General features: G+C 45.3%; 1 protein-coding gene across 1 annotated transcript in view; it reads right to left on the reverse strand.

Annotated features, from left to right (window-relative positions):
* Positions 1-27,383, reverse strand: part of LOC139688561 (teneurin-a-like) — a 697,857-nt gene that overhangs the window by 274,748 nt on the left and 395,726 nt on the right. The window contains exon 4 of the mRNA XM_071586114.1: positions 3,741-4,144. Coding sequence (XP_071442215.1) covers positions 3,741-4,144 — 404 coding nt within the window. The remainder of the gene's footprint in view (positions 1-3,740; positions 4,145-27,383) is intronic.

Here is a 27,383-nt window from a genome sequence, read left to right on the forward strand (position 1 = left end):
ACTGCGGAAGATATGCTTTTGTTTACAGCAGTGACGCTCTGCATTGAAATAGCAAACGAATTGATGTAACTAGGTGATGAAGTGTTCATCAGAAAAGAGGCAAAAATTAGATAATTTATGGCATGAAAAAAAGTACGTCCTCATGATCAAAATACTTTTTCAATAGCACAAAAGGGTGCCGTATTAAGTGATGGGGACATCTGACGGAACGGGAATACCACGGCATTAATGTGATGTCCAGTCAGAATCTGATAGGGAAGAAATATTGTAAGAGGTGAAGTCACTATCAAGCGATGAACTTTACATAGAAAGAGCCGTGACCTATGACCTGCGAGATGAATTTGAGAGGGCGGACCACTCAGGGAGATCGGAGGGCAACGGTGAATTGGACGACTTTGAGGGAGGAGGGCAAACGAGAGGAGGCATCCCAGAATGCATTCCTTCCTCCGAGAGGCAGCGCCCAAAGACGCAGGAGGGACGCCGGGAGAAGGGGTCCTTGCGGCGGGGCAGGGCGCGTAGCGGGGGGAAATCATTCAACCCCCAAGCGGACAGCAATGGCGAAGGAATAAAAAACAAAACTACGCGAAAATTTCGTTCTAAATACATATTTATGAAAGTTGTGCACCATAATGCAATTGTATTTTCATTATAAAGGAAAATATAAAATAACTAGGGTAATTGTAGTGTTTTTATTTGTCCGTATGATGAAAAATGCCACAAAATAACTGCTCAAACATTTTAATGTGTCAATGAAAGTTGTTTAGCCATCCTTAAGGGCGAAATGGATCTTGAACTATCAGTAATTATATTGCACAGTGCGACTTATGTACACACAACACGGCGATAGTTCGAGGATTGATCGAGTATGAAGGCGGCCGATACTTGACCCTCTTCGCCCCGATAGCACTGCCACCCATGACGCAGGCACGAGCGAGCAGTTGGAAACGGGCAGAGGAAGCGCAGGCGCCGAGGGGGAGGGGGAATCGACTGCCGCCCCTTCCCCGCCAATGTGCCATTCACACATTGTCCGTGGAATTGAGCGAACTCTACTCCGACCAATATTTAGGCTGACTTTGTGGAGAAAGTAGGGGAAGAGCTCCATTTATTCTTTTTTGACTTTATTTAAAATTTAAAAAGTAAACTGAACATCCAAATGATATTACTCGCGGGGGATTGGGATAGTGGGGAGGGATGGTGCGTACTGGCTTCCCACCGAGAGGGCCCGGGTTTGAATCCTGGAAGTGACAGATATTTTTCAGCGGTATCCCGACCCCTACTCCGAGGTCCTTTGTGGAGAGCACTTTGAGTGAGTACGCCATCCGTCTGATGGGACGTCGGACCCCTACGCGCCTTTGTTTGAATTAAGAGTGGGCTTATGCCGACGCCGGGTTTCCCTCTAGTCTTCCTCTTTTCCCAACGATCCCTAATGGCGCAAATGACCTCAGCAGTCAATCGCGACCCCTAAATATACTACTACTCATATTATTCCTCCTCATTTATCTTAAAAATGGTATACATTTTTAACCTCCTTCGTAAGCTGTGATTGTCTTCAATATAATGTCTGTAATGTAAGGGTTAGGTGGAAGAAGGGACTATAGGCCTCAACCATGCCCAATTAAGTCGATAAATAAATAAAATAAATAAATAAGCCGGTGAATCTCGAATGCCACGTGAAGCGATCGCAAATGCGCGTCACTCAAGGAGGAGGAATGCCACTCCATTGACTCATGCAGGGTGTCGGCGTAAGGAGAGGAGGAAGGGGGGAGAGAGGAAGGGGGGAGAGAGGAAGGGGGGAGAGAGGAAGGGGGGAGAGAGGAGGGGGAGGGGATGGGGGGATTTCAACCGGAGTGGGTCGGATGAGCGGTACCCGCCAACTGTCTCCCATGGACACCTGGAGGGCAGGAAGAGAGAGGGCAGGAAGGGCCGGTCGTCTCGTCCTCTCTGCCGGCCCTTACCTCCCCGCTCCTCCAGAGGACCACCGCGAGCCGCTCACAAGCGTGCATCCACGTGCAGGGATGAGAACGGGAGTCAGGGCCGACGGACACACCCTGGGTGCGATGAAAGGGCAATGGGGCGAGCATTAGAGGCCGGGGAGGGCACACTCGCTACACCACAGCAAGGTCCTATTCGCACCTAATCGTTCCTAAGTATATTGCATCCCGGGAGATGAGGGCACATGGCTTCAATTCACCCTCGTGCATGAGGGCAGGAAAGGGGTCGGGACAAGAGTCAACATCATGCTGCCCTGGCCATGTGTCAAGTGCGCATGCCCGGAACTCTAGTGGCAGAGATTGTTTAAAATTCCAATCCATGAGTAGCGGGACGTATTATTGGAGAGGGACCGGTGAGAATTTCTGAGGAAATCATCCCGGGAGTACGTCAAGAAATGTCATTTTGACTGATGACAGTTGTCACATTCTCACTCGTGACTCTCCGCTAATACACTCCGCCACTCATGGATTGAAATTGGAAACAATCTCTGTCACTAGAATTCCATGGATTCACGGTATTATGCCTCCCACTTTTGGGACGCATAATACCGGGCACTTTCTCCCCATTTTAGGCGTATCCTTTGCACAGGAGAAGATTGGAGAAACCAGCCTCCTCACGGCGCCACAGAAATGCAGCTGCTCTTCGAGGGAGGGTCGTTTTTATAGGATTGAGTGGCACCACGGATGTCACCGTGACACGGTGTGACCTGCCGCGACTTGCCCCCGACATCCGGAGGCCATTGGTACCATCCACCCAGCGTGCCCCCGGGGGCGGAGGTGCGAGGGTAGGGTCCCCAATTTGGCAGTCGTGTCCATCCGAATACCTTAACCGGTAGGTTACCTATAATAACGGTTTATGTGGGTATTTAATATATATGTATATATATATATATATATATATATATATATATATATATATATATATATACACATATTTGTATATGTATATAGAGTTTAGAGTTTGACCTGAAGAAGACCGAAAGCTCAAACAATCTATAATGTAGAAGTCCTTTTACGTGTTATCTTTTTTATTTTGTTCTTTACCGTGCAATCCAAATGTTATATTTCCCTGGGTGGTCTGAAAAGTTTCCGACCTAAAAAAGATAAGACATTTTTTCCGAACTTTTCTGAGTCGGAAACTTTTCAGACCACTCATGTATGTAATTGTTTATGCATAAGTACGTCTTTATTAATAATGGGCTGTTGTCCTCGAACCCCCTGCACCAATCCCTTTAAGTGGAATCGTGGGTAAGAACAAAGAGAGAATTAAAGGAAAAGAGTAGGTATCCTCGAGCTTAAGTAAACATTGTGGCCTGGAATACAAGTGAATGAATACTTTAAATCGAAACCATTCATCGATGACGGATTACTCCTTAAGTGAGAGTGAGCGAACAGTGAGAGTGTTGTGAATATGGCGACCCACGCCCATAGTCGACCATCCTTATCGCATCGAAGAAGCAATGCAAAAATTGATGGATAATTATAACCAGCAGGAAAATATGGACTATGTTGCTGGATACGCTCGAGATGGAATATTAGCTTCGTCATATTCATTACCTCCTTCGTAAGTGTTCACATAACGAAATGACAGACTTTCGGGAAGCTGAGAGTTGGCTTTTCAAGTCATTCATTTGAAAGTTCTGCTCTGAATGCCGGACACGTTATGAAGAACGAGAGATGAGCTGTAGAGAGAGGATTGCCCGCGTCGATATTCGTCCCTTTGTGGTGGGGGGGGGGAGGGGTACTCACCGCCGAAGTAGCCGAGCATCGCGGTGAGGGCGAGGCAGAGCAGGATGAGCGCGATGGAGACGCACTTCCAGGAGCACCGGTGCTGGCAGCGCTTGTCGATGTGGAAGCGGGACGGGGAGTAGGCCGAGTAGGGCGAGGCGGCGGAGGCCGTCAAGTGGGGGTGCAGGGGGTGGTGGATGGCGTGGTGGGGGGCGTGGTGGAGGGCGGGCGAAGGGCCCGGGGCCGACTGCAGGCTGCCCCCGCCCCCGCCGATGCTGTTGCTGCGGACGGGGAACACGGGCATGACGATGGGCGTGGAGGGCGCCACGCCCCCCGACGAGCCCATGGGGGCCGCCGCCACGCCACCTTGCCCCCCGGTCGCCGATGCCGCCGAGCTCTGGTACGGGTGGCCCTGCGGGGTCAGCCTGCGGGGCAGAAGGAAGGCGTACATTGGTAGAGCTTACCCAACACCAATCAACTCATCTATATACTTATACACTGATGTAAACACATTCAAACACGAAAAACAGCCAAATGGCGAACAGTTATCACATTCACATGGTAATAGATAAAAGGAAAAAGGATACGAGCACTCACAAAAGACGAACACAGGGTTGGTGGGGAAGCTGGAATCGAGCTGATCACAAGCGTAAAAATGTTTCTTTGGCCGAGACTTGAACTACGAATATACTCGTATATATATTCCCGGGTCTGTAGAGGGTTACGGTCCCCCAAATTTATTTCAAAAGTATTTATTGCGTTAGTCTTAAGAATACTAAACTATTTATCCGGAAGTTTTCTCTACAGGATATGGAATCGTAGCTACCAATACAACAAATGGGAACTCGATAGTATTAGAGAACAAAAATTTCACTTGCCACCCTCAGCGTCTAGGGAATAATTAGGTCCACGCAATTGCACATACTTCAACTAACCTCGTGTGTGGAGGAATACCCTCCCCCCCCCAAACCCTCGCCTCCCTCTTCCAGGAGCTCACACAAATTCCTCGGGTTAGGTTACCAAAGGGTTCCGCATCACCACCTCATTCCATCATTTCACAAATGAATTGATTCCACGCGAATTAAAGACTACAAAAATCTGTGGTGGCTTTGTATTTACCCAAGAACAATAACTTAACTTGTTTCCCTGAACATTCAAATTATTTTACCGTTCAGATAATTTACGTTAAATAATGAAACACTGCAAGACGCACACGCATATGTAGTAATGTGTGCGTACGAATACAAGCGCATGCACATGAATATATATCCGTCCAAATGTTTGCTATCGTGAGCTCTTCTACGTGATCGAAAAATATATAGTTATCTAAATATATAAATAAAAGGTTATATATATATATATACATATATATATATTATACACACACACATATATATATATACATATATACATATATATATATATGTATATATATACTATATATATACTATATATATATACATATATATATATACATATATATATACATATATATATACATATATATATACATATATATATACATATATATATATATATATATATATATATATATATATATATATATATATATAACACTTTTTGAAAGTCTCACGGACGTGAATAATAATGTACAACACTTAGCACTAGTGGACACAGACAAAAACACAGAAACACACAAAAAAAGAGACTCACTATTTTTCGAATTTTCGGTGGTCGTTGCCACCTTTATCAAGGAAGAGAGGGACAGAACTGCGTTCTCAACTCAGAACTCAGTTCTGTCCCTCTCTTCCTTGATAAAGGTGGCAACGGCCACCGAAAATTCGAAAAATAGTGAGTCTCTTTTTTTGTGTGTTTCTGTGTTTTTGTCTGTGTCCACTAGTGCTAAGTGTTATACATTATTATTCACGTCCGTGAGACTTTCAAAAAGTGTTATATATATATATATATATATATATATATATATATATATATAGAACCCACCTTATCCTTATGCAATACCAATGCATTCGTGAACAACACAAATCAAACCTTTTTTCCCTCTTTAAAATGATCTCGTTGGCTTCTGCTCACTTAATTCCACAACTCAACACCATAATTTCGTCTGCCCTACGTTCCCTCCAACAAAAACGTCAAACTCTCCTTAAAAAGCTGTCCAACTTGTGCATTTCCTACTTCCGAGTAGGTCTCAAAATTACACACTCTCACCCTTTCCCGCCACCTCCTCCTAAACCACCCCCAATCATTCAATATAAGCCCGACCTCCGCAGCATTTACAACCTTCCCCCTCCTCCCAAAGGCCCTCCTGTTTTTCCACGATGCCAGCCACCACCGAACAATCCCAACACCCCCCCTCCCTCCGAAAATGCCCATGACATTGTAAACCTTTCAAACACCAGTCTTTCAGACAATGAAATATCCGTTCTTAGTAAAGGCCTATCCTTCTCCCCTACACCAAAAATAAACCACATAAACATACTCACTGATACCCTCAATTTCTGCCGAAACCTTCGATGGCGCGCCTTCTGGAAATCACAAAGTAAACCTTTCAGTAACTTAAAAACCAATCCCGCACTTGACAAATTCCGCCCGGCTTCAACTCATGAGCCAAAACCCCTTCCTAGTAACCATCCTGTCGAAATTTTTATACGTCTCCTTATCGAAAAAGTTTCCAATCAATCCTTCAGAAAACATCTCAGACCGAAAAATAACCTCTCCATGAACGAACATCATGCCCTTAAAACCCTACAGTCCAATCCTAACATCGTTGTTACCTCCGCCGATAAAGGCTCCTCTGTTGTAATTCTAAACACCAATGATTAAATTTCCAAAGCCCTCGCTCACCTGAACGATACATCCACCTATACCACTCTAACCAAAAACCCAAAACAACTTTCCAAACCGAAATTCGGTCTTTTCTCCTCCACTCCGGACCAGAAGAAGGCCTCACCTCCCAAGACATATCCCTACTTTCACCCCCAAACCCCAGAACACCCCAGTTTTATCTCCTCCCAAAAATACACAAACCCAACATCCCCTGTCGTCCTATAGTTTCCAGTTACAATTCTCCCACCGAAAGAATCTCCGCATTCCTTGACCACCACCTACAACCACTTGTACTCTCCTTGCCCTCCTTCACGAAAGACACGTACCACTTCCTCGACCGTCTAAATTCCGTCTCTATTCCCTCCACACCCAACCTACTTATGGCCATCATCGACGTTACCTCACTTTACACTTCTATTCCCTCCGGCATTATCTCTCTCTACGCCCCCTACCCCAGCGCCCCTCAACGGAATTTCTCCTCAATCTTGCCACTTTCGTCCTAACTAAAAATGCATTCTCTTTCCAAAATTGTTTTTACCTACAGACAAAAGGCACAGCGATGGGAACGAGGATGGCACCATCATACGCCAATCTCTTCATGGGCCATCTCGAAGAGACTTTCCTGTCACAGCAACCCCTTCAACCTCTTTTCTGGGTCCGCTACATAGACGATATTTTTATTCTCTGGACACAAGGCTCTGATTCTCTCAACAATTTATTATCCGCCTTAAATTCATCTTTCACTGTTAAATTCACCTCTTCCATTTCAGACTCCACCATCACCTTTCTTGACACAGACATCTCACTTCAAAACAACAAATTCACTACTTCAGGACACATTAAAGCCACTAACCATCAGCAATACCTACACCACACAAGCTGTCATCCTCAACACACGAAACGCTCGATTCCTAACTCTCTCTCTATCCGCGGACACCGAGTTTGCAACACCACAGCCACTCTCAACAAATACCATGCCAATCTACACCTTGCACTCCTCAAACGCGGTTACCCAGAAAAGTTACTACGAAATAAAATCCACCGTTCCACCCGACCAAACACACCACACAATAACAAGCCCACATCTGACGCAGGACTCAACCTTTGCACCACCTATTTCCCCGGATCACACAGACTGAAAACCCTCTTTAAAGAACTGTTCCCAATTTTACATGACAATGACGCGACCTCATCCTTACTACCCGCCAATCTCAAAAACCTTCTGAGATCCACCAACCCTTTGGCGCCCCCCCGTGACGAATTTCCCAATATTTCCCCAACTTGCAACCGCCCTCGATGTAAAACCTGTCCTCTTATTATGCCTACTCCCCTCTCCCTACATCCCCTCATAGCCCCCTCACCTCGTTCCCACGCTAATTGCCTCTCAAAAAATATTATTTATCTTTTATCATGCAAACATTGCACTTCCTTTTACATAGGTGAATGCATTACCCCCTTATCCATCCGAATGAATAACCACCGGTACTCCTGCAATTCTGCCTCACTCTCTTCTCTTCCTATCCCTTCACACGCCAATTCCCACAACCTTTCATTCGACCAGTGTTTTGCTCTAAGCATCCTAGAATCCCTACCTGATTCAGCCACCAACATAGAGGTGTGAACTCGTGAATCCGCCTACATACTGTCCTTCCATCCCTTTAAAATTCCCACCCTTAACCGCCATATTTAATTTCCCTCCCAGCATTCCCTCCACACCTCCCCTGCCCGCCCATACCTCTTTCCCCTCTCCTCAGCAATAGCATATTTTCAGTCTCTCTTGAAGAAGGCCTCTGAGAGGGCCGAAAGCTCGAACAATTTACCGTGTGAGTGTTCTTTTAAATGTGTCTATTCTTTTCTATTTGTGTTATATTGTGTCAGCCCATTATATATATATATATATATATATATATATATATATATATATATATATATATATAATCTTGTGGGTCGCGGTAGTCCAGTGGGTAGAGCGTTGGAATGCCGACCGGAGGGTCCCGAGTTCGATTCCCTGGTAAGGCACTCTGGGCACCTGCAGCTCCACCCAAGCTATGTGATTTTTCGGGTACCAGATCTTCCTGGTAAACCATAACCGGCACAGGGAAAGGAACTGGCCCCCCTACCCTGATGTGTGAATTTTCACACACCGTATAGGGCTTAATACTGGGCGATCTCTACCATCACCTACTAAACCTACCTTCGGGTTGATTACTGTGTTTATGGTTTAAATATATATATATATATATATATATAATACTCTATATATATATATATATATATATATATATATAATACTCTATATATATATATATATATATATATATATATATATATATATATATATATATATATTATAATACTCTCGAGATACGTAAATCGTTCTACCTGCTCTTATATATATATATAATATATATAAGAGCAGGTAGAACGATTTACGTATCTCGAGAGTGTTTAATACCAACATTGTTAAAGTAGTAGGGACGTGAGGAGAAGAATTGCCCTAGGCAAGGAAACTATTAAAAGGAGGGAGTTGATGACAGGGACATTAGTAAAGATGCTCAGAACTGGCTCTTCAAAACTTTGAAATGTAGCGTAGTTATATACAGTGCGGGAACGTGGTCACTGAAGCAGGTGGTTAGAAGTAGATTGGAGGCTTTTGAAATTGGGTGTGTTTCTTGCAGAATTTTGTAATGCGGGTACATCTCCGTGTTCTTCCTTCTTCCCTTCATCCCGTCCAACATCCCTATCATCTATTCCTGCCATTTCCTCTTCTTTAGAACATTCTACCGTCTATTAGTGTCTTCAACATCCCTCTGCCGATCAATACGCTCTTTATCCATTTTTCCTGCCTCCTTAGGATTCAGCCCAACAAATCCCTCTCCTCCTCGCCCACCACACGCCTAGCACTTCCTGGTTTGTTTTCCTGTCCATTTCACCTCCTCAAGAAGGGAGACGTATTCTAGAGGAAATAGAGCCGCATTCGGTTATCGAGCCACAATTAGGTTATTCTTTCCCAGACCGTAGCTTTAATGTCGTTTAAGCGTCACCGAAAAGAATGCTAAACATTCGCATTATAAACGACGAATGACACAGTTTCAGGCGTAACATTTTGGAAATCCTTTATGATGAAAGAAGACATTTTACTATTCCACATAGAATGTTTTTCAACACAACCTAGGTTTTGTTACAGCGTAACATCCCGCCTGAAGATGAATGCTGTAATAAAACCAGTCGTAATAAAAAATTCTATGTGGAAAAGCAAAATGTCTTCTTTCATCATGCATTATAAACCATTTGTTTAATTTCCCTCCTCGTAATTAACTACGAACGCTAATTATTTTGAAATTATTGAGCAACAACGACGCTCATGATGACCTTCGATGCCCGTAGGGGCCAGGGGCGAGCGCAGCGTCATCTGGCGGAAGTGGTGTGTTACTGTCTGCGACACTTCATGTAAGAAAGACTCCTCGGAGCGCTTATCTCTCGTTGCACCGGAAAACAGTTTCTCTTAGCGCTGTTTTCAAATATACCATCAACCCACCGCCAGAATGAATAAATGGAGCGCATAAATTCTTCCGATAACTGTGAAAACTAGGAGAGTAGAACCCGTATGCTTTAACACAAAATTTCATCCCAAGAGAACATGAATGCGAGCACATGTATTTTATTATCCTTAGGAAAATTCGATTCCCTGAAAGATCTGAGAAAGAATTGAACTAAATGAAGCGCAATGCTTTAAGGGCAAGGAAGCAAACTGAATCCGAGAAATCCATAGAAATTAAACTGATTCACTGCACAGGACTTTTGAGATAATGCCCAAATTTAAACGTGTGCAACAGTAAAAACATTTCGGGTAAATTCAATCGATATTCAGTTGGGATGGACTGTGGTTTTTAAGTAAGATTTGAAGAAATTTACCTTTTCTTTCTTTTTTCAAAGTCAAGGAGGAAAAACATACTACCTGGGTAGCGTTAATGTCAGCCAGCATTTCTTCCACATCTACGTAGCGTCACTCCTTTCCCCTCTTCGACCTCATATCTGACATCTTGTTACACGTGTACTTGTCCCAAGAGAATTAAAAAGAGTCCTTAAAGAAGAGAGAGTATAATACAGAAGTGCTATAATATACAATAAAATAGACACCCAGCCGCGAAGAGTTTAAGAAATGCACAACAAAACAAAAATAAACGCAAGCTAAAGATTTCGGATGAGCTAGAGTCGTCATGGGCACAAGGTGGATCCATTCGACTATTTATTCGTCGATTACCCCATCCTGTTCACACAATTCTTGGAGATGTGGAGAAAACGTATCCCGTTCAGGACTGCATGGATAACAAACACAAGTCGGCTAAAATATTAAGAAATCCAAACACGTGGTGTCACTTTTTAATGAACAATCTCACAACAATACAAATCGCGCCATCCAAACCTACTTCTCAATTTCAACTCATCTTCATTCCTTCCTAAAAACTCAAACTCTAGTTCTACTTTTGACAAAAAACCGTCAAATCCGTTTCTGCGACCCATCAAATCTCCTCTATTTGCCCAATTCGGCCCAAAATAGGGCCACAATAGGTTTACCGATCCACTTCTTCCGATCAATTTGTCGGAAAATCACACGAGTAGAACGTTTCATATGTTTGGTATGAAAACATTTCACCATGAGTTCCCAATTAAAGTATCATCATTGAAACTTTAACGTTCGAAAGAAAAGACTATCGAAAGGTGGTATGGCAATTGCTTTCGCCCCCTTAGCTCGCCTCCCTCTTTCTTTCCCTCGCGAGAGAGACGCGAATCCGAATCGCTCGGCAACCGCATAGCGACGCCAAGAAAAGAAGAATGCGGAAACCCGGTAATTTATAGTCGGCCCTGAAATTTTCGCCCCTCCTCTCTATTTATCCGCTGGTTTCGTGCAACGGTGGGAGGTGACAGGGCCGGGGGTGCGTGCAGGGGCGGCTCCAGTAATGGTTCCCCATTCATTTAAGCAGCAAAAGGCTCGGTAATTAAACATACAACGGTTTCCAGGCGATTAACAAGAGGGGAATAATCCCACCCCCTCCCCTCCTCCTTCCACTCTCTCTCTCCGTCTGAGGGATGATGGGAAGGAAAGGGCGATTGCCTTTCTGGTGCTAGGGTGGAGTGGTGCGAGGGAAAGAGCACCGAAACCAAGGCTCCTTCACTGCAATATTCCCTCGGCATGCCTGCGTCATACCACCAAATATGACGCGTCTGGCCTCATCGGAGTTCGTTTCGACACTGGAAAATTGACGCCTGACAAGTAATATTGACGGGCGTTTAAGGGTATTGACAGAGCGTTAGAGTGAACAGAACCATTATTACTGACAGTTAAAATAGTAATATGCCCGTTTGGACTCGAACTAGCCCTAATCAACTGTGGCAACACAAATTTAAAAAAACCCTTCAGGATTAACTCCGTCCAAATGGATCAATTTGCGAGCACGAATCATGAGCACCCTCCGACGAGTCTCCTCTCCGTCCGTCTGCGATAAACCTGGACGGCCGCGGACCGATTTGCCTACTCTTCCCATTGCAAAATTCATGATTCTTAATTTCAATTCCTAATTAAAAATTCACCTTAAGTTTTATTAGAGCATTGAAGCCGTTCTGCATTATTTCTCACTTTTTAAATTGCGTAAAAATTCTTGTCTGGTGGTAAATTCCACCGCATCGTGGTTTAGATGTTGAAGTTACAATTTAATATGTACGTCAATGGTTTATTCCTTCGGCGTATGAAACGTATAACTGAAGGGAATGCCTAGCGAGGGTGTCCGGGGGAACCGAAAGCAATTCCGAGGTCTTCCGTGATTTTAAGTACTCCGTTCCCACAAGGGCATTTACGATGGAAGGAAAGAAAGCGAGCAAGGATGAACCCCGCGGAGTAAGGGTGTGTATTCGAGGTGGGCCAGGAGAGGGCGAGGGAGGTTATTGCCGGCTGAGAGAGGAGGGGAGGGGAAGGAGAAATGTTTATTACTCGGAGGATTAAGAAAATAGTAGGGGGGAGGGAGGGAGGTAGAGTATTCCACCTCTCCGGATCCCCCCCCGCTCCTCTGCCGGAAGTGCGGTCGCATCGATGGAGTGGGAGGTGGAGGGGGAGGTGGAGGGGGAGGTGGAGGGGGAGGCGGGGGAGGGGAGGGAAGCTACAACTCAACAGTTGACACGCCCTAAAACAATCAATACGAGACAGAGGGCGGTGAAACTTTGGAATTGCGATTTTACGTCTGCGCCGATTTTAAATGCTTCCCTCTTTTTGGTCTCCCACCAAAGATCCAATTGGTGTTGATGTCTGAAATCGTTCCATTTGAAAGGTCAACATCGATCTAAAGGTCTCTCTCTCCGGGGAATATATCCTGGAGGACGAAATGCAGTCTCACGAACACGCGGTCCAAACAGAGCCAACAAACATTCCCCCAGACAACAATGGTTTCACGTGAGATTAGCGGGATGGTTGATCAAGCGCCATTCGTGCTGAAGCAACCAACGTATTCGATCAAATACCTGGCCCGGATTCGGGGAAATCGGGCGAGAGTCTATTTTTGGGACTGTGTCACCACAAGATTGTACCGTTTTTGAATTTATAATTCTCTTATGGCTGGGGCTGAAAATGTCTCGCAAACATAGAGGCATGGCAATGAGGATGATACACAAGGAATACGTTTTGCATAAGAACACATTAAACGAAGACGTTGAACTAAGACGGTTTGTTGGAGCAACGAGACCGAACTGAACACAAATAGTTTTAATCTCTGCAATTAAGATTTCCTTGCGACGCAACTTATCTCGATTCTGTTGCATTATTATCACATAGCACTTCACCGTTTAGGATGCAATTTGGCTTGACATTAAATGAACAGCGTTACATTTCTAAGCTTCACAAAACGAGACATAAAACTGTGAACCCAGACCACAATACCGTTCTGCAACGCCGAATAACTTTCAACTCCCTTCACAACACCCATGTCCTCTTCCTTCCATTCGTCGTTCGCCTAACATTCTCCCCTCTATTATAGTCTTCAGCATCTCATCTCCAATCAAAATATTCAGCATCCATATTTCCTACCACCCTTTGCTTTCTCCCTCTCCTCCCCCACCATGCCTACGACCTCCTCGCTCGTTTTCTCCTCTCCACTTCGCCTTCTCCACACCCACATATCTACAAGAGCCTCCAATCCACGTCATCCTGCTTCACTGACCGTGTTCCCGCGCCCTACAAGACCACGCTCCTCATCAAAGTTTTGACGAGTCATCTCTCAACCTTACCCTTGCTCAACGTCCCTGTCAACACTTTCTTCCTTGAGTAAGCTTCTTTGTCAATATGCAATTCCGATCCCATGTTTCCACTCATTTTATTACCTAGGGATAAAGCATTTCAACCTAGGAATGCTCTTCTGCCCGTTCTAATATTTGTCCTCCTATTTCAACGTTTGAATTAAAATTCCTTTTACTGGAACATCTCTAAACCTTTGCCTCATTAACGCTCATTCTCTTCCATATTTGTTGACACTGATTTTATATAACACTCGTTAATTAATGCAACCCATTCACTGACTGTCAAACTAAAGCTTGATCACCCGTAAACTAAATTACTTTGTTAATTTACCACCGACTTTACTTACTAACTCCAATTCTTACTTTGTCTCCTTTACCGTTTCCTTCACAATTACGTTGAAAAGCACTGGTGATTACGGACGCGGCTGTTTTAGCCCTCCACCTGGCACCCCTGAATGTCCACCACTCGCGCCTGATCAACCTGAGAGGGTAGGTGGCGGCCACGTCACCTATGTCTCTTTGCCTTCAATTTAGCCGAAGCACGCGATCCAAAAGCCCTCCAAATTTACAAACAATATCCTCGCGAGTTTTATTCCCCTCTATTTTGGTAAGTTTATTATTCCCGAGGCATCATCCGTGCCTTTTGCCTTTTCTGAACCCAAATCATTCCACCACTAAGTAATCACTCCCCCTCCTCCCCATACACTTATCATTAATCCTAAATGCAACTTTAGCTCTGAACGAAATAAAATTATTGTTTTGCAATCCTCGTGCATCCTTATGCCCTTCCCCTTTGGCATGAGAACTAGCAATGATACGACGAACGTTCCAGCGAAATGTCACCTTCAAGAACGCTGCGAATTTACCACTAAACAATCTTCCCTCCAATGTTTTTCCTTTACCCTAAAGCACTTATTCGGGATATTAGCCATCACCGCGGCCTTATTTGATTTCTAGTCCCTGAATACCCTCTCTATTTCGCCCTAATGTATTCCTGAGCCTATGCTATCCCGTCATATTATCTTACTATTTTTAAGCTCGCTGACCCAACGTATTCACCATATGGCCACAGTTTGTACTTTTTTCGTCCATAGTGGATCTTTATGGTTTGTAAACCCTTCACGTGTCGCACTTAAGTCTTCCTCCGCGCTTCCTACGCCCTGCTGTTCCCTTATCTCTATGGATTGCCTTCTCCCAAACATTCTTCCCTCCCTTCTTACATCTCTCTTCCTTATCATTACTTCTGTAATCCATGGCTTCCCAACCCTTTCCTCTTTAACGTTCATATTTTTTCTTCCGCATGTTTCCTAAGTCATTGATTGAGACATTACTATTTTCTCGTACGGGACCTGTCCCCTTATCCTCGCTCAGAATTTTTTTCACCTATTATCTGGTAAGCCTCTCTTTTCGTTCCGGTCAATGCATCTACATTCCTTTTCGTTACCCATCTGCCGTTTTATTCCCTGGATTTTGAGACTACACTTCTCCATTACTAAATTCTTATCTAATTCGTATTCGCCCCGACGGTATTATGCCTATTAGTTCATGAATTTGTGACTACCCATGACCCAGTGTAAATGAGGCCTTTGCAGCCGCCTCACTGACGAACAGACACTCCGTGGACTACCTTTCGTCTGGCTCCTAACCATCGACCTATCTGGCATGGGTGACCCTACCAGGAGCAATTATTATTAATCTTGCCAGCACAGCTCTAGGGGTCGTCAAAAGGCTTAAGTCCTGACATGAACCGCTCGAGGCCGTATTCAATGGATATGGAGAATCTTATTATCCGTGGAAGTCGCAGCATTGCTCTTCCAATTTGAGAATGAAAGATTTCCATAAAGTTGTCTGGGATGATTTCCTCGTAAGATTACAAATTTAGTGTTTTTATAGGTCTCTCGTAGAATTGAAAAAAGAGAAATGCGTTCAAATATTTTCTAAGTACAAATGCAAAGGTTATTCACTTCAATTCATTGTATTATCTATCTATTTCTAAATAGTTAAAAACAACACTAATAGTGTGCCTAGTGAAAATATGCTCCATTCCCCCGTGATTACGAGCAAAGGTTGTATCTGATATCTTGACTTCGAGTAACACAAAGATTATGTGGATGTACGTATAGTCATCTTTTGGCCAAACAAAACATCCGCCTGCTAACCAGTCAACCAGATCAAAAAATGATTATGTATTAATTAGTTTTACATGAGCGATAATTTGGTTAAGATAGGTGCATTACAAGAAAACTGTTTAGAAAGCGATAAGAAGAGGTGTTAAAACGAGAGAGCTGCGGTGATGGCTCAGTCAAAATCCTCGTGGAACCCCTAAATAGTGCAACAAAGCGTTTCGACTCCCGCAAAAAAATGAAGAAACTGATCCGTGAATTTATGCGTTGAGGAGTAATTGGTTCGCGCGAGAGGAGGAGGGTGGGAGGGGGTTTAAGGGAGGGAGGGGTGGGAGGGAGGGGGGGAAGCGGAGAATAATGAAGCTGCTGCGGACTGTCTGGAAGAGCGCCTTTGGGCTCCCTCCAACAGGCCAGCCGAACACTACACTAAAGCTTAATGTCCTTTTTATGTTAATGCCTCCTCACTGTTAACCAGGGATGCAGTCCGAATCTTAATACACCAATAAAAGGATAAGGCATCATTGAGGGACAGTGAGGACATTAAAATCTCCAAAGAGTACCCGAGCACAACATGTCACTTTGACGGGACGAGGAATGCCTCATTTGGTCATCGTGCTCCCGGATGCATTACTCTCACTGGCGTTACTCTTCAAACGGGGACAGCCTCATGAAACTAAGAATGCGAAAACTGACCGGCGTAGGACTATCAACTAGCTACAGCTACTGGCAACGTTCTTAATTTATACATCTCACGCGTGTACTCTATTGGTGTCCTGCGTAGACAACAAACATTACATTAAATTTCAGCACCACCACTCCCTCACAGCCCCTCAAAAATATCTGCACACTGTCGTCTTCTCTCGGATGACCACCTGGCGAATCCATTTGCAACCTTCACGAGAATTGATTCACGATTGCATTTAAAGTCCAGCAGGCGGCACAAGGTTGCTCAAAATGTTTCCCATCGGCATCAACACGAATTTGGCATATGCGTTCCGTTTCAACGTTTAAATCCGCTAAAAGACGTCCTGCGTGCCAATGGAAAAACCATCGAGGGCTAAAAGACTTCCAATCTAACATCCTTGAAACAGGAATGATCCATCGAAAATTCCCCGCTCTATGGAACGTCTTCTCCGTCGAGCCAACAAATCGCCAAATGAAATAAGGATCGGCACATTTTCAGATAGAGCGAGAAATAAATCCCGGGTGAGGTAGGAATGCAACCGAAGAGCCGCACGCGGGTCTCTCGAAACTACGGTACGTTTTACGCCACTCCGCAATGCATTTATGTCGTTAAAACTATCATTAATTTTGCTTAAACCATCGATAAAAAAAGGATACTCTCTGAAATAATTTTCCAACAAGGACACTTTCCGATACGCTTTCTTCAATCTCCAACATATGAAGAGGACAACAGAGCCATGTTTTGGTACCCCTAAAGCTATGATCGAAAAGCAATAGCACCGGACAGCGAACTCCACTCCGAAGGCACGACTAGCAATGAAATAGTGAGGGGTGGAGGGACAGCTCTCACTCCCGAGGTGCAATTGGGCTGAAAATTAAAACGCCAGGGCTAACTCGCGGGACTTAGATATTCATGCCGACGGAAAGAGGCACCAGAGAGCGCTCATTCAGACTTCATCACTTATTTAGGGATCATCATTCGGACGTCAACTCACCATAGCCAAAGCAGCTTTAAAAATGGGTCGCCTTAAATATTGATCAGTAAATATAGAACCCGTCGGCAAATATAGAGGCTTCAGCTCTTCAATGTCCCTTTTCCTAGTTCCAAGGGAGAATTAAAAAATCTATTTATTTTTATTAGTCTTAGGCGACCACCGTTTTTAAAACTTAATCCCCGAGCAAGTTGCTACTCATTTACGGAAATAATGATTTTATGTATGTACATAAGGATGACATCTTGTGTGTTCAAAAACAGCACATTTGGTCTAAAAAGGGGCATATGCCTCACACTGAGGTCGAGAAACGCATTCGGAACGGTGTTTTCCTTCTCCATGAAGCGGCCGAGTCATGTGCAAGCCACGCCGGACTCCCTCGGACATCGGGCATTGAACGTAGGCGCGCACTCGACCGATTGACGGTCCCGGAAAACATTCACGCCCCACGGAGGCCCACCGAGTGCGGCCTCTTCGGAAACCACGCACTTAAAAGAGTGCATTTTGGTGAGAGGGGTTTTTCTGTCTCAGGGGTATCCGCATGTCAGATGCAATGCACGGTAGGTTCACCGCGACACCCGTCGAAGTATTGAATTGCTCCTTAAGATGCCGCCTGTGCCACGTGAGGAAACGTCGACGGGTAAAGTGTTCAATTGAAGAGAGGTCTTGGCATATTCGCATCATTAAGAAAGCAGGGAGCGAGGACATCAATTATCCACGCCCTGATCACCCCTTCCAATACTTATCTCTCTCCTCATTTCCAACACATACAACCACTTTCTGTTTGGTACATTGTTCTTTCATTAATATTCTATCCTTTCAGTCCATCCCGTTGACTCTTTCAAATACATTTTCTCAAACAGTAAAACATTCGTACAAGCCCCATATCACACCTAACATGTTTACCAAACATCCTTCAACACCCGATGGCATCTCTCTTTCCTTCTACCGTCTCTGGATACCCTTTCCTTTTGCCCATACTCCCTTCAAAGCTCCAATCAGTTATCCGAAGTAAGTTGTAGCTCTTGTAAAATGACACACAACACTACATTTACAATGTTTTGCATTGAACTCCATTCGTAAGGGAACGAACATTTTCTTGAGTAACTGTAGCGGCCAAACATCCGAGTTATAGTTACTAGACTGGTCAATCTAAACATTAAATTATATATTATGGCTTTCAAAGTCTCAAACGGTGCTCTATCGAAGCCCAATGCTTTCTTCCCCCGGAGATCTTGAATCGCCTGCACCACCCCACGTCATCATGCCTTTGGCCATCTTGATCGCACTCATCTTTCAGCACCAGCCTCGTATGATCACCCGATGATTCATTTCACTCCTCCATATGTTCACTTTCATGTCCTCTTCCATGCACAACTCTTTCTTCCCATCTTTGCATATCATTCCCTACTTGCTCATTTTCACCGTCTGAGTCCCAACCGCATCCCTGTCCTTCCATCTCCTCACGTTGTCTCCGACTCCAGCCCTCCCTGGCCTCGTCACTCAACCACCTTTACTCTTTCATCAATTTACCGCACAGTCTTCTTCCATCTTTCCATGACATCTTTCTCTATTTTCTTCCATTTCGTCCAACATAATCGTCCACTCTCTCCCATTCCTTTTCGTTTTCCCTCTCCACCTTCTTCTCCCGAAAACTTCAACGATTTGCAATTTGAATTGCATCCCACTCCTTTCTTATATCAGTACAGGTCTGCCTTACATTGTCAAGCTTATTCTCCACAATTTTAGCATATTCTTTCTGAGAACTTACATTCGTCAGCTAGGCAAGAACACATTCTCTCACCTTATGTCCTTCTCCAACATTCTTCAACGTCCTTCCTACGCCTGCCAAAAGTTATGGCCTGCGTACGCTTTTGGGAAGATTGTAGCGACTTTGGTACTATTGTTGAGCTTTTTTGATCCTATTTTGAATCCTGTGAGAGAGTGAAAGCATACAAATAACACAGAAATGTGTTCATACTCCTTAATGCATAATAATCATCGGCTTCCACGCAAATTGTCACTCCGTCCGCACTTTCGCGCACGTCACCACTAGCCACCACCCCATTCCACAGGGAGGGATGTAGCGTTAGAGAGGGATCACACTTATATGATGCTCACCTGATAAGACGACCTTATCGCAGGCAAAGCAGTTTATGACGGCAGTATGTCAATTGCAGGCATGCTGACGGGAAGGGCGGGCATTGGCCGCTCCAATGTCATCCAACGCTTTCCTTTGCATACAGTCGGCGCCATCTCTCACAGAGGCGTCACTTTGTTTGTCGGCAAGCGCACCCCTGGGCCACGCCCCCTCGGAGGGGAGTTGCTGGCCCTCTCCCATTCCGAGGGGGGAAAAAGAGCCAGGGGTTGCGGAAAATCACAAAATGGTCCACACACATCCCGTTCTACGGTTGCTTTCCCTTGAGCAAGGAAACACTTCCTACGAAGAGTACGACGCTACTTCTGACAAACGCAAAAATACGGAAAGAATTAGTGTTTCGGAGTGATCAATCCATTTATTCATTCAACGAATTCCCCGTTGTCCGTCATCGGTTGACCAGGATGGCCGGAATGCGCCTGGGGCGCCTGGGGCGGAAGGCCAATCCGACGGCGGGAGGGTCTCCTCGACCGCCAGCCGCACCCTCGCTTCGACCGGACAGAAGGGTCCCCCAGGGAAACTCAAAATTTACGTCCCACAATTCACTCAAGCAGTGTTTATCCCGGAGGATATCTCCCGGAATCCCACGGAAGATCCTAATCACGGCGCGGCCAGTTGGCGACCCCATATCCAGCGCAACGCCGTGCCCCGTCCGCCCGACGAAGGCGCGACCCCGGCCATTTCGATGCCTTGAAGGGTGTCGTATGTCACGGGGGTGGCGATTCTCTCCAGGGTAGAGGGTGGTGGAATGGGGGGGGACCCCCTCTCGCAGCCACCCCCCCTCGGAAAATGCTTTGCATCGACCTGCCGCAAGGAACTCGCAGAGGGAAAGAAATGCCGGGATGCACAATGATCTCCGATTGTACGCTTCAGCAGAGGGAGGAAGTGGCAAGGGTGGGACGCATTCTGTGACAATGGAAGCTTCGACGGAAGAGGGGCGGGATCATGAATAAACATGCGAGCATACATCGATTTATATACATATACAGTATGTATTTTTTATATAAATAAATAAATAAATAAATATATATATATATATATATATATATATATATATATATATATATATATATCTCTCTGGGCCCACCACACCATGAATATGTAAATACATAAATGTAGATAAACAGCAAGATAAACAGAGACGTGTGTTTTCGGCAGGGTGCGTGGGGTTCGGTCGGGAGGGGAGGGTGGTTGTTAAGGGCGCGGCGCCAGAGAGATTCTTGACCTCGGAGGGCGGGGGATGTGGGTGGGGGGGCGGGAACCATGTCAGGGGTGGAAATCAGAAAAGATTTGATCGAAATCAGGAAACCCTACGATCGAAATCAGGCTCATAGGCGAAGAAGGGCAGGACGGGTCCTGGAGCTGCCGAGAGTCAGGCGTGATGCTGTTGCTGGCGCCATCTTGCCACGTGGCGACACCCCCGGCAGGGGAGGCCCGGCTCCTTGAAACAATTACGCGGGGCGGGTGAACGAGGAGTGATGGTCCTCGCGGGGAGGCCGAGGGATCCGCTCGTGGGGCGTTTGGTTCGTCAATGGGCGCCCGACGGCACCACAGCACCCATTCGCTCTCATGGAATCAAAGTCAGCATCCACCCTTGGAACCACCTCCCTCGGTTGTACCGAACAGTACTCGGCCCTAAGCAAGTAGTCCCATGGATCTATGTAGTTTTATTTATTTATTTAGTACCACGCGAGCCACCACCAGAGTGTGTGGCAGGGAGTGATTACGCACCAGACTACCCGTAATCCAAAACACCTTTCTCTCCTTGCGCGGTCGGACAAACGTTACTTTATTCTGATCCCTTATCGTTCGTGCGAAAAATGAAATCTGAAACCCCTGAGTTGTGCACTTGACCTCGAATATCATTGATATTTTCTCAGCTTCATAACTAATAATACTTACTATTAACTAATATTCAAAACCACTGCTAAAGACGCCTTCCAATTCACGCAAGAGATTTAACCCTAGAACAGTAACGCTATTTTTTCACCCTAGTCTGGTAACCCGTAGGGTGACAATTTTCAAAAATTTGTACCTCACACTCATTATGACAATGAGAGTCCTTTGGGGGCTCATTTTTTCGTGTTTTAACATAGAATCACGTGACACATTGATTGACCTGAATTACTGTTAAGGTCCCGAGTCGCACCGGAGCCGTTTTCATTTGGCGCGAGATTTCAACCCACCCCGGAGTATTTTTTCACTCCCGTTACCGTTCTAGGGTTACTTTGTAATTTAACCTTCGCTCCGTGAGTGATTCCCAGCCTAGCGGCTCTAATATTTTGGATACGCCACTATGTTTACCACAACAACGTTTAAAAAATCTAGCTCCTCTACGCTGCACGCGATCCAATTCGGCAGTCAACCAACTTCGTAAGGATCCCATATACTAGCAGAATGTTCTAAATGAGGCCTAACCAGCGAAAGATGTTCGATTTGAATGAGAAGATTGCTGCTGGGGGATGGAAACCCGTCGTGGGGATTCGGCGCCTCTTTACAAACGTCACAAATGCTCGCGATGGGTGCAGTGCCTCGTCCAATAGAGAGAAATGAAGCCCCGCGGCTCCTTCAGCCACGAAGTGGAGACCGATGTTTCTATGAAGTGGGAGAACGCTCAGATTTGTTTTGTGACTGGGAACGAGATGGGAACGACCGAAATCCAACGCTAATATTGCTCAGCCGAGATAAAGCAAACAGGAGCTGACAACCAACTTGATATCGCAACAAGCATTCACTTTTCCTACGGTGCCTGATGTTGCGTGGCGCCCCCCCCCCCCGGCGTCCTTTTCTGTGACAATGAAATCCAGACAGCACAGCATTCACTCCTGCTATGGACCGACTCCAACCGTTGGGTGCGAAGCAGCCGAAATTGAATGCCCACAACGGAATGAAAAACGTGTTAATTATGCAAATATCCATTTTATACCAAGTATGCCACATAATAATAATTTTACCCTAAGGAACAACTAAGCACAAGATGTTCCACGTAGATAAAAGCAGTTCAAAGAAGTCGTCCTATCAAGTATATGGAAGAATGAGCCTTCGGAAATATTCTGATAATGAAAAACTGTTGTGAGAGCGAAGAATACCGAGGAGGGAAGATCGATATTAAGGAACTGAGGCGTAACGTGGAGAAACAGAAACATCGAGTAGCGTTCGGAGAATCGAGCGGAGAAAGGCAGCAAATGAATAAGGAGTGGGTGGTTATGATCATAGCAGCTCAGACAAAACAGCTCATTACTCGATTCCTAATTTATTCGCTTTGATCATATTTATTTGAAGCTATAAAAATTATTGCAAACACCTCTAGAAATTTGAGGAAACCAGCCGCGCAGTTGATCAGCGATGAAATACCGTCGGTTGAACGCGTCGCGTCTCTCCTCTGTTGATTTATAGCATTTGAGCATCCCCATTCACTTGAGAAACTCTAACCCCCTCATCCCTTACCCTTTCCTCCTGGTGCTGCACCCCCTGCCACACACCTTTATGGTGGCTTGCAGGGTATTGATGAAGATGTAGATGCACACCCAAATAACATTGTAAAATTGCAAAAGTGATCAACCAAGAAGCTCTCACGCTGACTGCTCGTCAAATCAAGCATCCGAATCTAGCGCGAGACTTAACTGGATGGACATTTAATTTCTGACACCAGCAAAACTGAGTTGTCGGCATTAATGTTTGGAACTTGTACCCAATCAGTGAATTTAACTTTCATAGCTCCATTTAACTTACCAGTTCTACCAAATACACGCATTAAATCTGGTGCAATAAAACTTTCTTCGCCTCGTACAGGAACATTCATTCAATTTCACGAGACGCAAGGTTTGTCCAAAAAGTAGTTGGACTAATTTACTCCCGGACAGACGGCGGTTTTCTCTGGCTGGGTTCGATGGAGGGGAGTCTTATGAAAAGGCTGGAGGCCGGTGGCAGTTGGCTCCCAGCCTTTGCGGAATGGGAATCGTTCGTTAGCGAAATCGTCCTAACGTGACCTCGTTACGCTTCGTCATGAACCGGTTATTAGAACAGCGCTACTCCATCAAATTTTGCGTGGAACTGGGCACAACCGAGAAAAAAACTCATGACATACTCATGGCAGCTAATGGTGAGAACGCCAAGGGTAGATCGGTTGGGTGTTTTTGAGTGGCACAAGTTATTTCGGGAGGGTAGAGAAGATGTTGAAGTCACCAAACGTTCAGAGCGACCCTCAATCTCAAAAAGTGATGAAAAGCTCTCAATCTTGCGACACTCTCGCAAGAGTGAAGGTTTTGCTGGACAGGGATCGCATATTAAGTATTTACAAGGTTTTTGATGAACTTGGCATCCCTAAAAGTGATGTGGATGGACTTGTGACCGAAAACATGGGCAAGAGAAAGGTGTGTGCAAAGTTGGTGCCGCGAGTGCTCTCGGACGAACAAAAGTAAACTCGCACTCGGATCTGCAAAGAGTTTCTCGACCATGCGAGTGAGAATCGAAATTTTTTAGACAGTGCCCCACCAGACTTCATCCTCTTCCCCCGCCTCAAATCCGTGCTGAAAGGACGTCACGACGGCTGGGTGGAAGCATTATAACAGGCTGTGACGAGGGAGCTTGGTAGTATTCCGGGCGCCGCCTTCCAGAAGGCGTACGAGGCGTGGGAAACCCGCTGTCAGCGGCGTGTGGACGCACAAGGGTACTCCTCGGAAGACTCTTTTGAGTGAACGTATCAATTCCGGCAATTCATTTTTTCGATCGACTCAGTTCAACTACTTTTGGAACAATCTTTCTGCATCGAATGAAACAGGCTTTAAAGAAAATTTATCCACCACATATAATGAAATTTAATTCGGCCAATTTTTAACGTTAACATTCTTCTACAATCATCACGAGGTCAGGTACACGTTTATCCACGTCCAAATGTGCGATGAGCTGCCTCAATAAAAATTATAATGACGCGGAATTAACGACTAATCTCACCGCTGCGGAATTCCTCATGACACCTTCCTCACGACTGACAAATCAACTCCCCGCTCGCCACACTCCTCTTGCCCCAATGACATACAGGCGCAGCAGTGCCAACCACAACAAACCCACCTCTGCAAATGGCACCGCGGGGGCATTGTCGCGACCCCCTCGCCCTCCGATGCCCCCCGCGGCACTCATCGAGTCTTCGGTGGACGTTGTCATTCGCCGTCCGCGTATTCAACCGAGTTCACCGGACATGGAAACACATTATTTCCTAAAAAATCTCTTTTCAATCAGAAGCACAAAATTGTAATCTTGAAGATTTTCAAAAACGCGCGATGGGCAGAGGAACATTTGTTATGTCCTTCAAGAAGTTCTCTCGGGTTTCCCTCCGGGTCAGGTTGCAGTACACTTACGTTTCGAAGGCCGACTCTGCCATCGTCTTCAGGGTCTCCCCGAAGACGATGGCAGAGTCGGCCTTCGAAACGTCGGTGTACTGCAACCTGACCCGGAGGGAAACCCGAGAGAACTTCTTCAATACCATACGCCGGGAAAACCCGAGATCCTTCATCATTTGTTATGTCGTTTACCAATCGATTTTGGCAGCGGACCCAGGTCCCAGGCCAACCAAATCGGCCATGTTTAATATCTGGGAATAAGTCACCACCCAACTGAAAGATGTCGATCGCCCATGCACCAGAAAATTGTAATAAATGTTTTTATATGTTATTTTTTAAGCCCCGTAGCAAATATTTAATTTTGAAAATATTTAGATGGCCACTCCAACCCAGTGAAATGCGGGGTGCGCGAATTCCGAAAGGTTTGGGTGCCCCCTGTCAGGGGTTCCGCCGGGAGGGGTCCCTGATAGGAAGGGAGTGTGTGGAGGGTGAGGAGAGGTCGACATGAGGGAGGGGGGAGGACGTGCGCCTGCCAAAGCGCCACTAAACCTAACATCCAAGCGTCCCCCCCACGCGCGCAGGGGAGCGCCAGATGAAGCACACATCTATCTAACAAGAAACACTGATCAACGATACCTTGTCAGCCATCCAGAAGAGCTGTACTGGGAAGGCTGGCTAGAAACCAATAGGAAATGGATATTAATTTCAACATAGGTAAAAGCGGCAACATTCAAACAAAGGTAAATGAAAGAACATCATTCAAGATTATTCATGGGTGGTCAAATTGGAGCTGGGATTGCACTGAGTTGAGGCACTCGCTCAAGTTCATTCCCATTTTCAAGTAAAAACGAAGTACATTTAAAGTGCGAGTGAAAAAGCTGAATGCTTTGTCGATTGGCTTGATAGTGGGTCACATTACACATACACACACAGAAAGATTCAAGTTATTCCGGAATAACATACACGTTTGTGCAAAGAAAACGCCAAGGCTAGGCGTCTAAATTTACAAGGAAGAAAGGAATAGTTGATCGAGCCGAAAGTGCCCATGTGCGAACGACTAGGATATGCAGCGACAATCTCACAGGTGGGCCGCAATACTCGGGATAAAATATATTCTCGACTAATCTAGACGCGCATGACGCTGTCCTCTTCAAATCGACTGCTTAACGAAGAAGAAATATGGGGACAGCCACTCGAATCACAAGACACTAAAACCACATTTTTTTCAAATCCGAGCCCCCATAAATCAGAGTTCAAGAATACCACAGAGAATTCTAAGGAACTGAAGGGAAACAAAGTCGGCAACTTCTTGCTACCAGGCATGAAATTCAGAGGGTAGGATTCGATGGAGGGCAGCATGGGGCAGAGGGCCAGTGGTGAAAATCGCGCCCCCCTAGACCGCCCCCGTAGGACCGAGATCGGCGGGGGCGGAGCGCCGGCCGGGTGCCGCTGTATCCGAGTGAATGGGGCTCGGCGGCCGCGGGTGGGAAGCAAGGCCTTCTCCACTCCATCCGTCGCCCCAAGGGTGTGGCTCCCCAACGGTTCACCCTCCTTCGAGGGGGGGCGTCGAGGGGAGCGAGTGGACTCGCCAGCGAGGGCACCACGCAAGCGGATCCTTTCGCAACACACCGGTCATCAAAGGCCGAAATGCTTAGGGGACAGAGGGAACGAACCCGTGCGTTAAGGGAATCGCCATTCGCAAGCGACGAAGGGATGTTCGCGGTGGGGTGTGGCACGCCTTGGCATGGTCATTGCTCAGGGAGTGGCACTCTGCAAGGCATTCGAACCAATTTGCGCTTGGGGGAGAGGAAATGGGTTAAGCAAAAGAGGCAGATTTAGACATACATATGTGTATATATATATATATATAATATATATATATAATATATTATATATATATATATATATATATATATATATATATATATATATGAGTGTGTGTGTGTGCGTATATATGTATAAGTATATCTATGTATAACTTTAACAGCGACAAACAAAATAAGAACACATAAAAAGATCACTAATACGTTGAAATAATGTGTGAGTGATCTTTTTATATTGTTTGTTGCTGTCAAAGGTTATTATTCAACACTTCCGTCTTACTTCGACGAAATCATATTTATCATATATATATATATATATATATATATATATACATTACACATACCCATATAAGGGTTTAAATGCATAACAAGGCTTCCTAATCAAACAAAAGACCAGGAAACTAAAAAATTAGTTTCATGTCAGTGGCCCCTTTGACTGAAGTGGTCAGCTTGAAT

Source organism: Hetaerina americana, unplaced genomic scaffold (genome assembly GCF_022747635.1).
Source record: "Hetaerina americana unplaced genomic scaffold, ioHetAmer1.1.p SCAF_20, whole genome shotgun sequence".
NCBI lineage: Eukaryota > Metazoa > Arthropoda > Insecta > Odonata > Calopterygidae > Hetaerina > Hetaerina americana.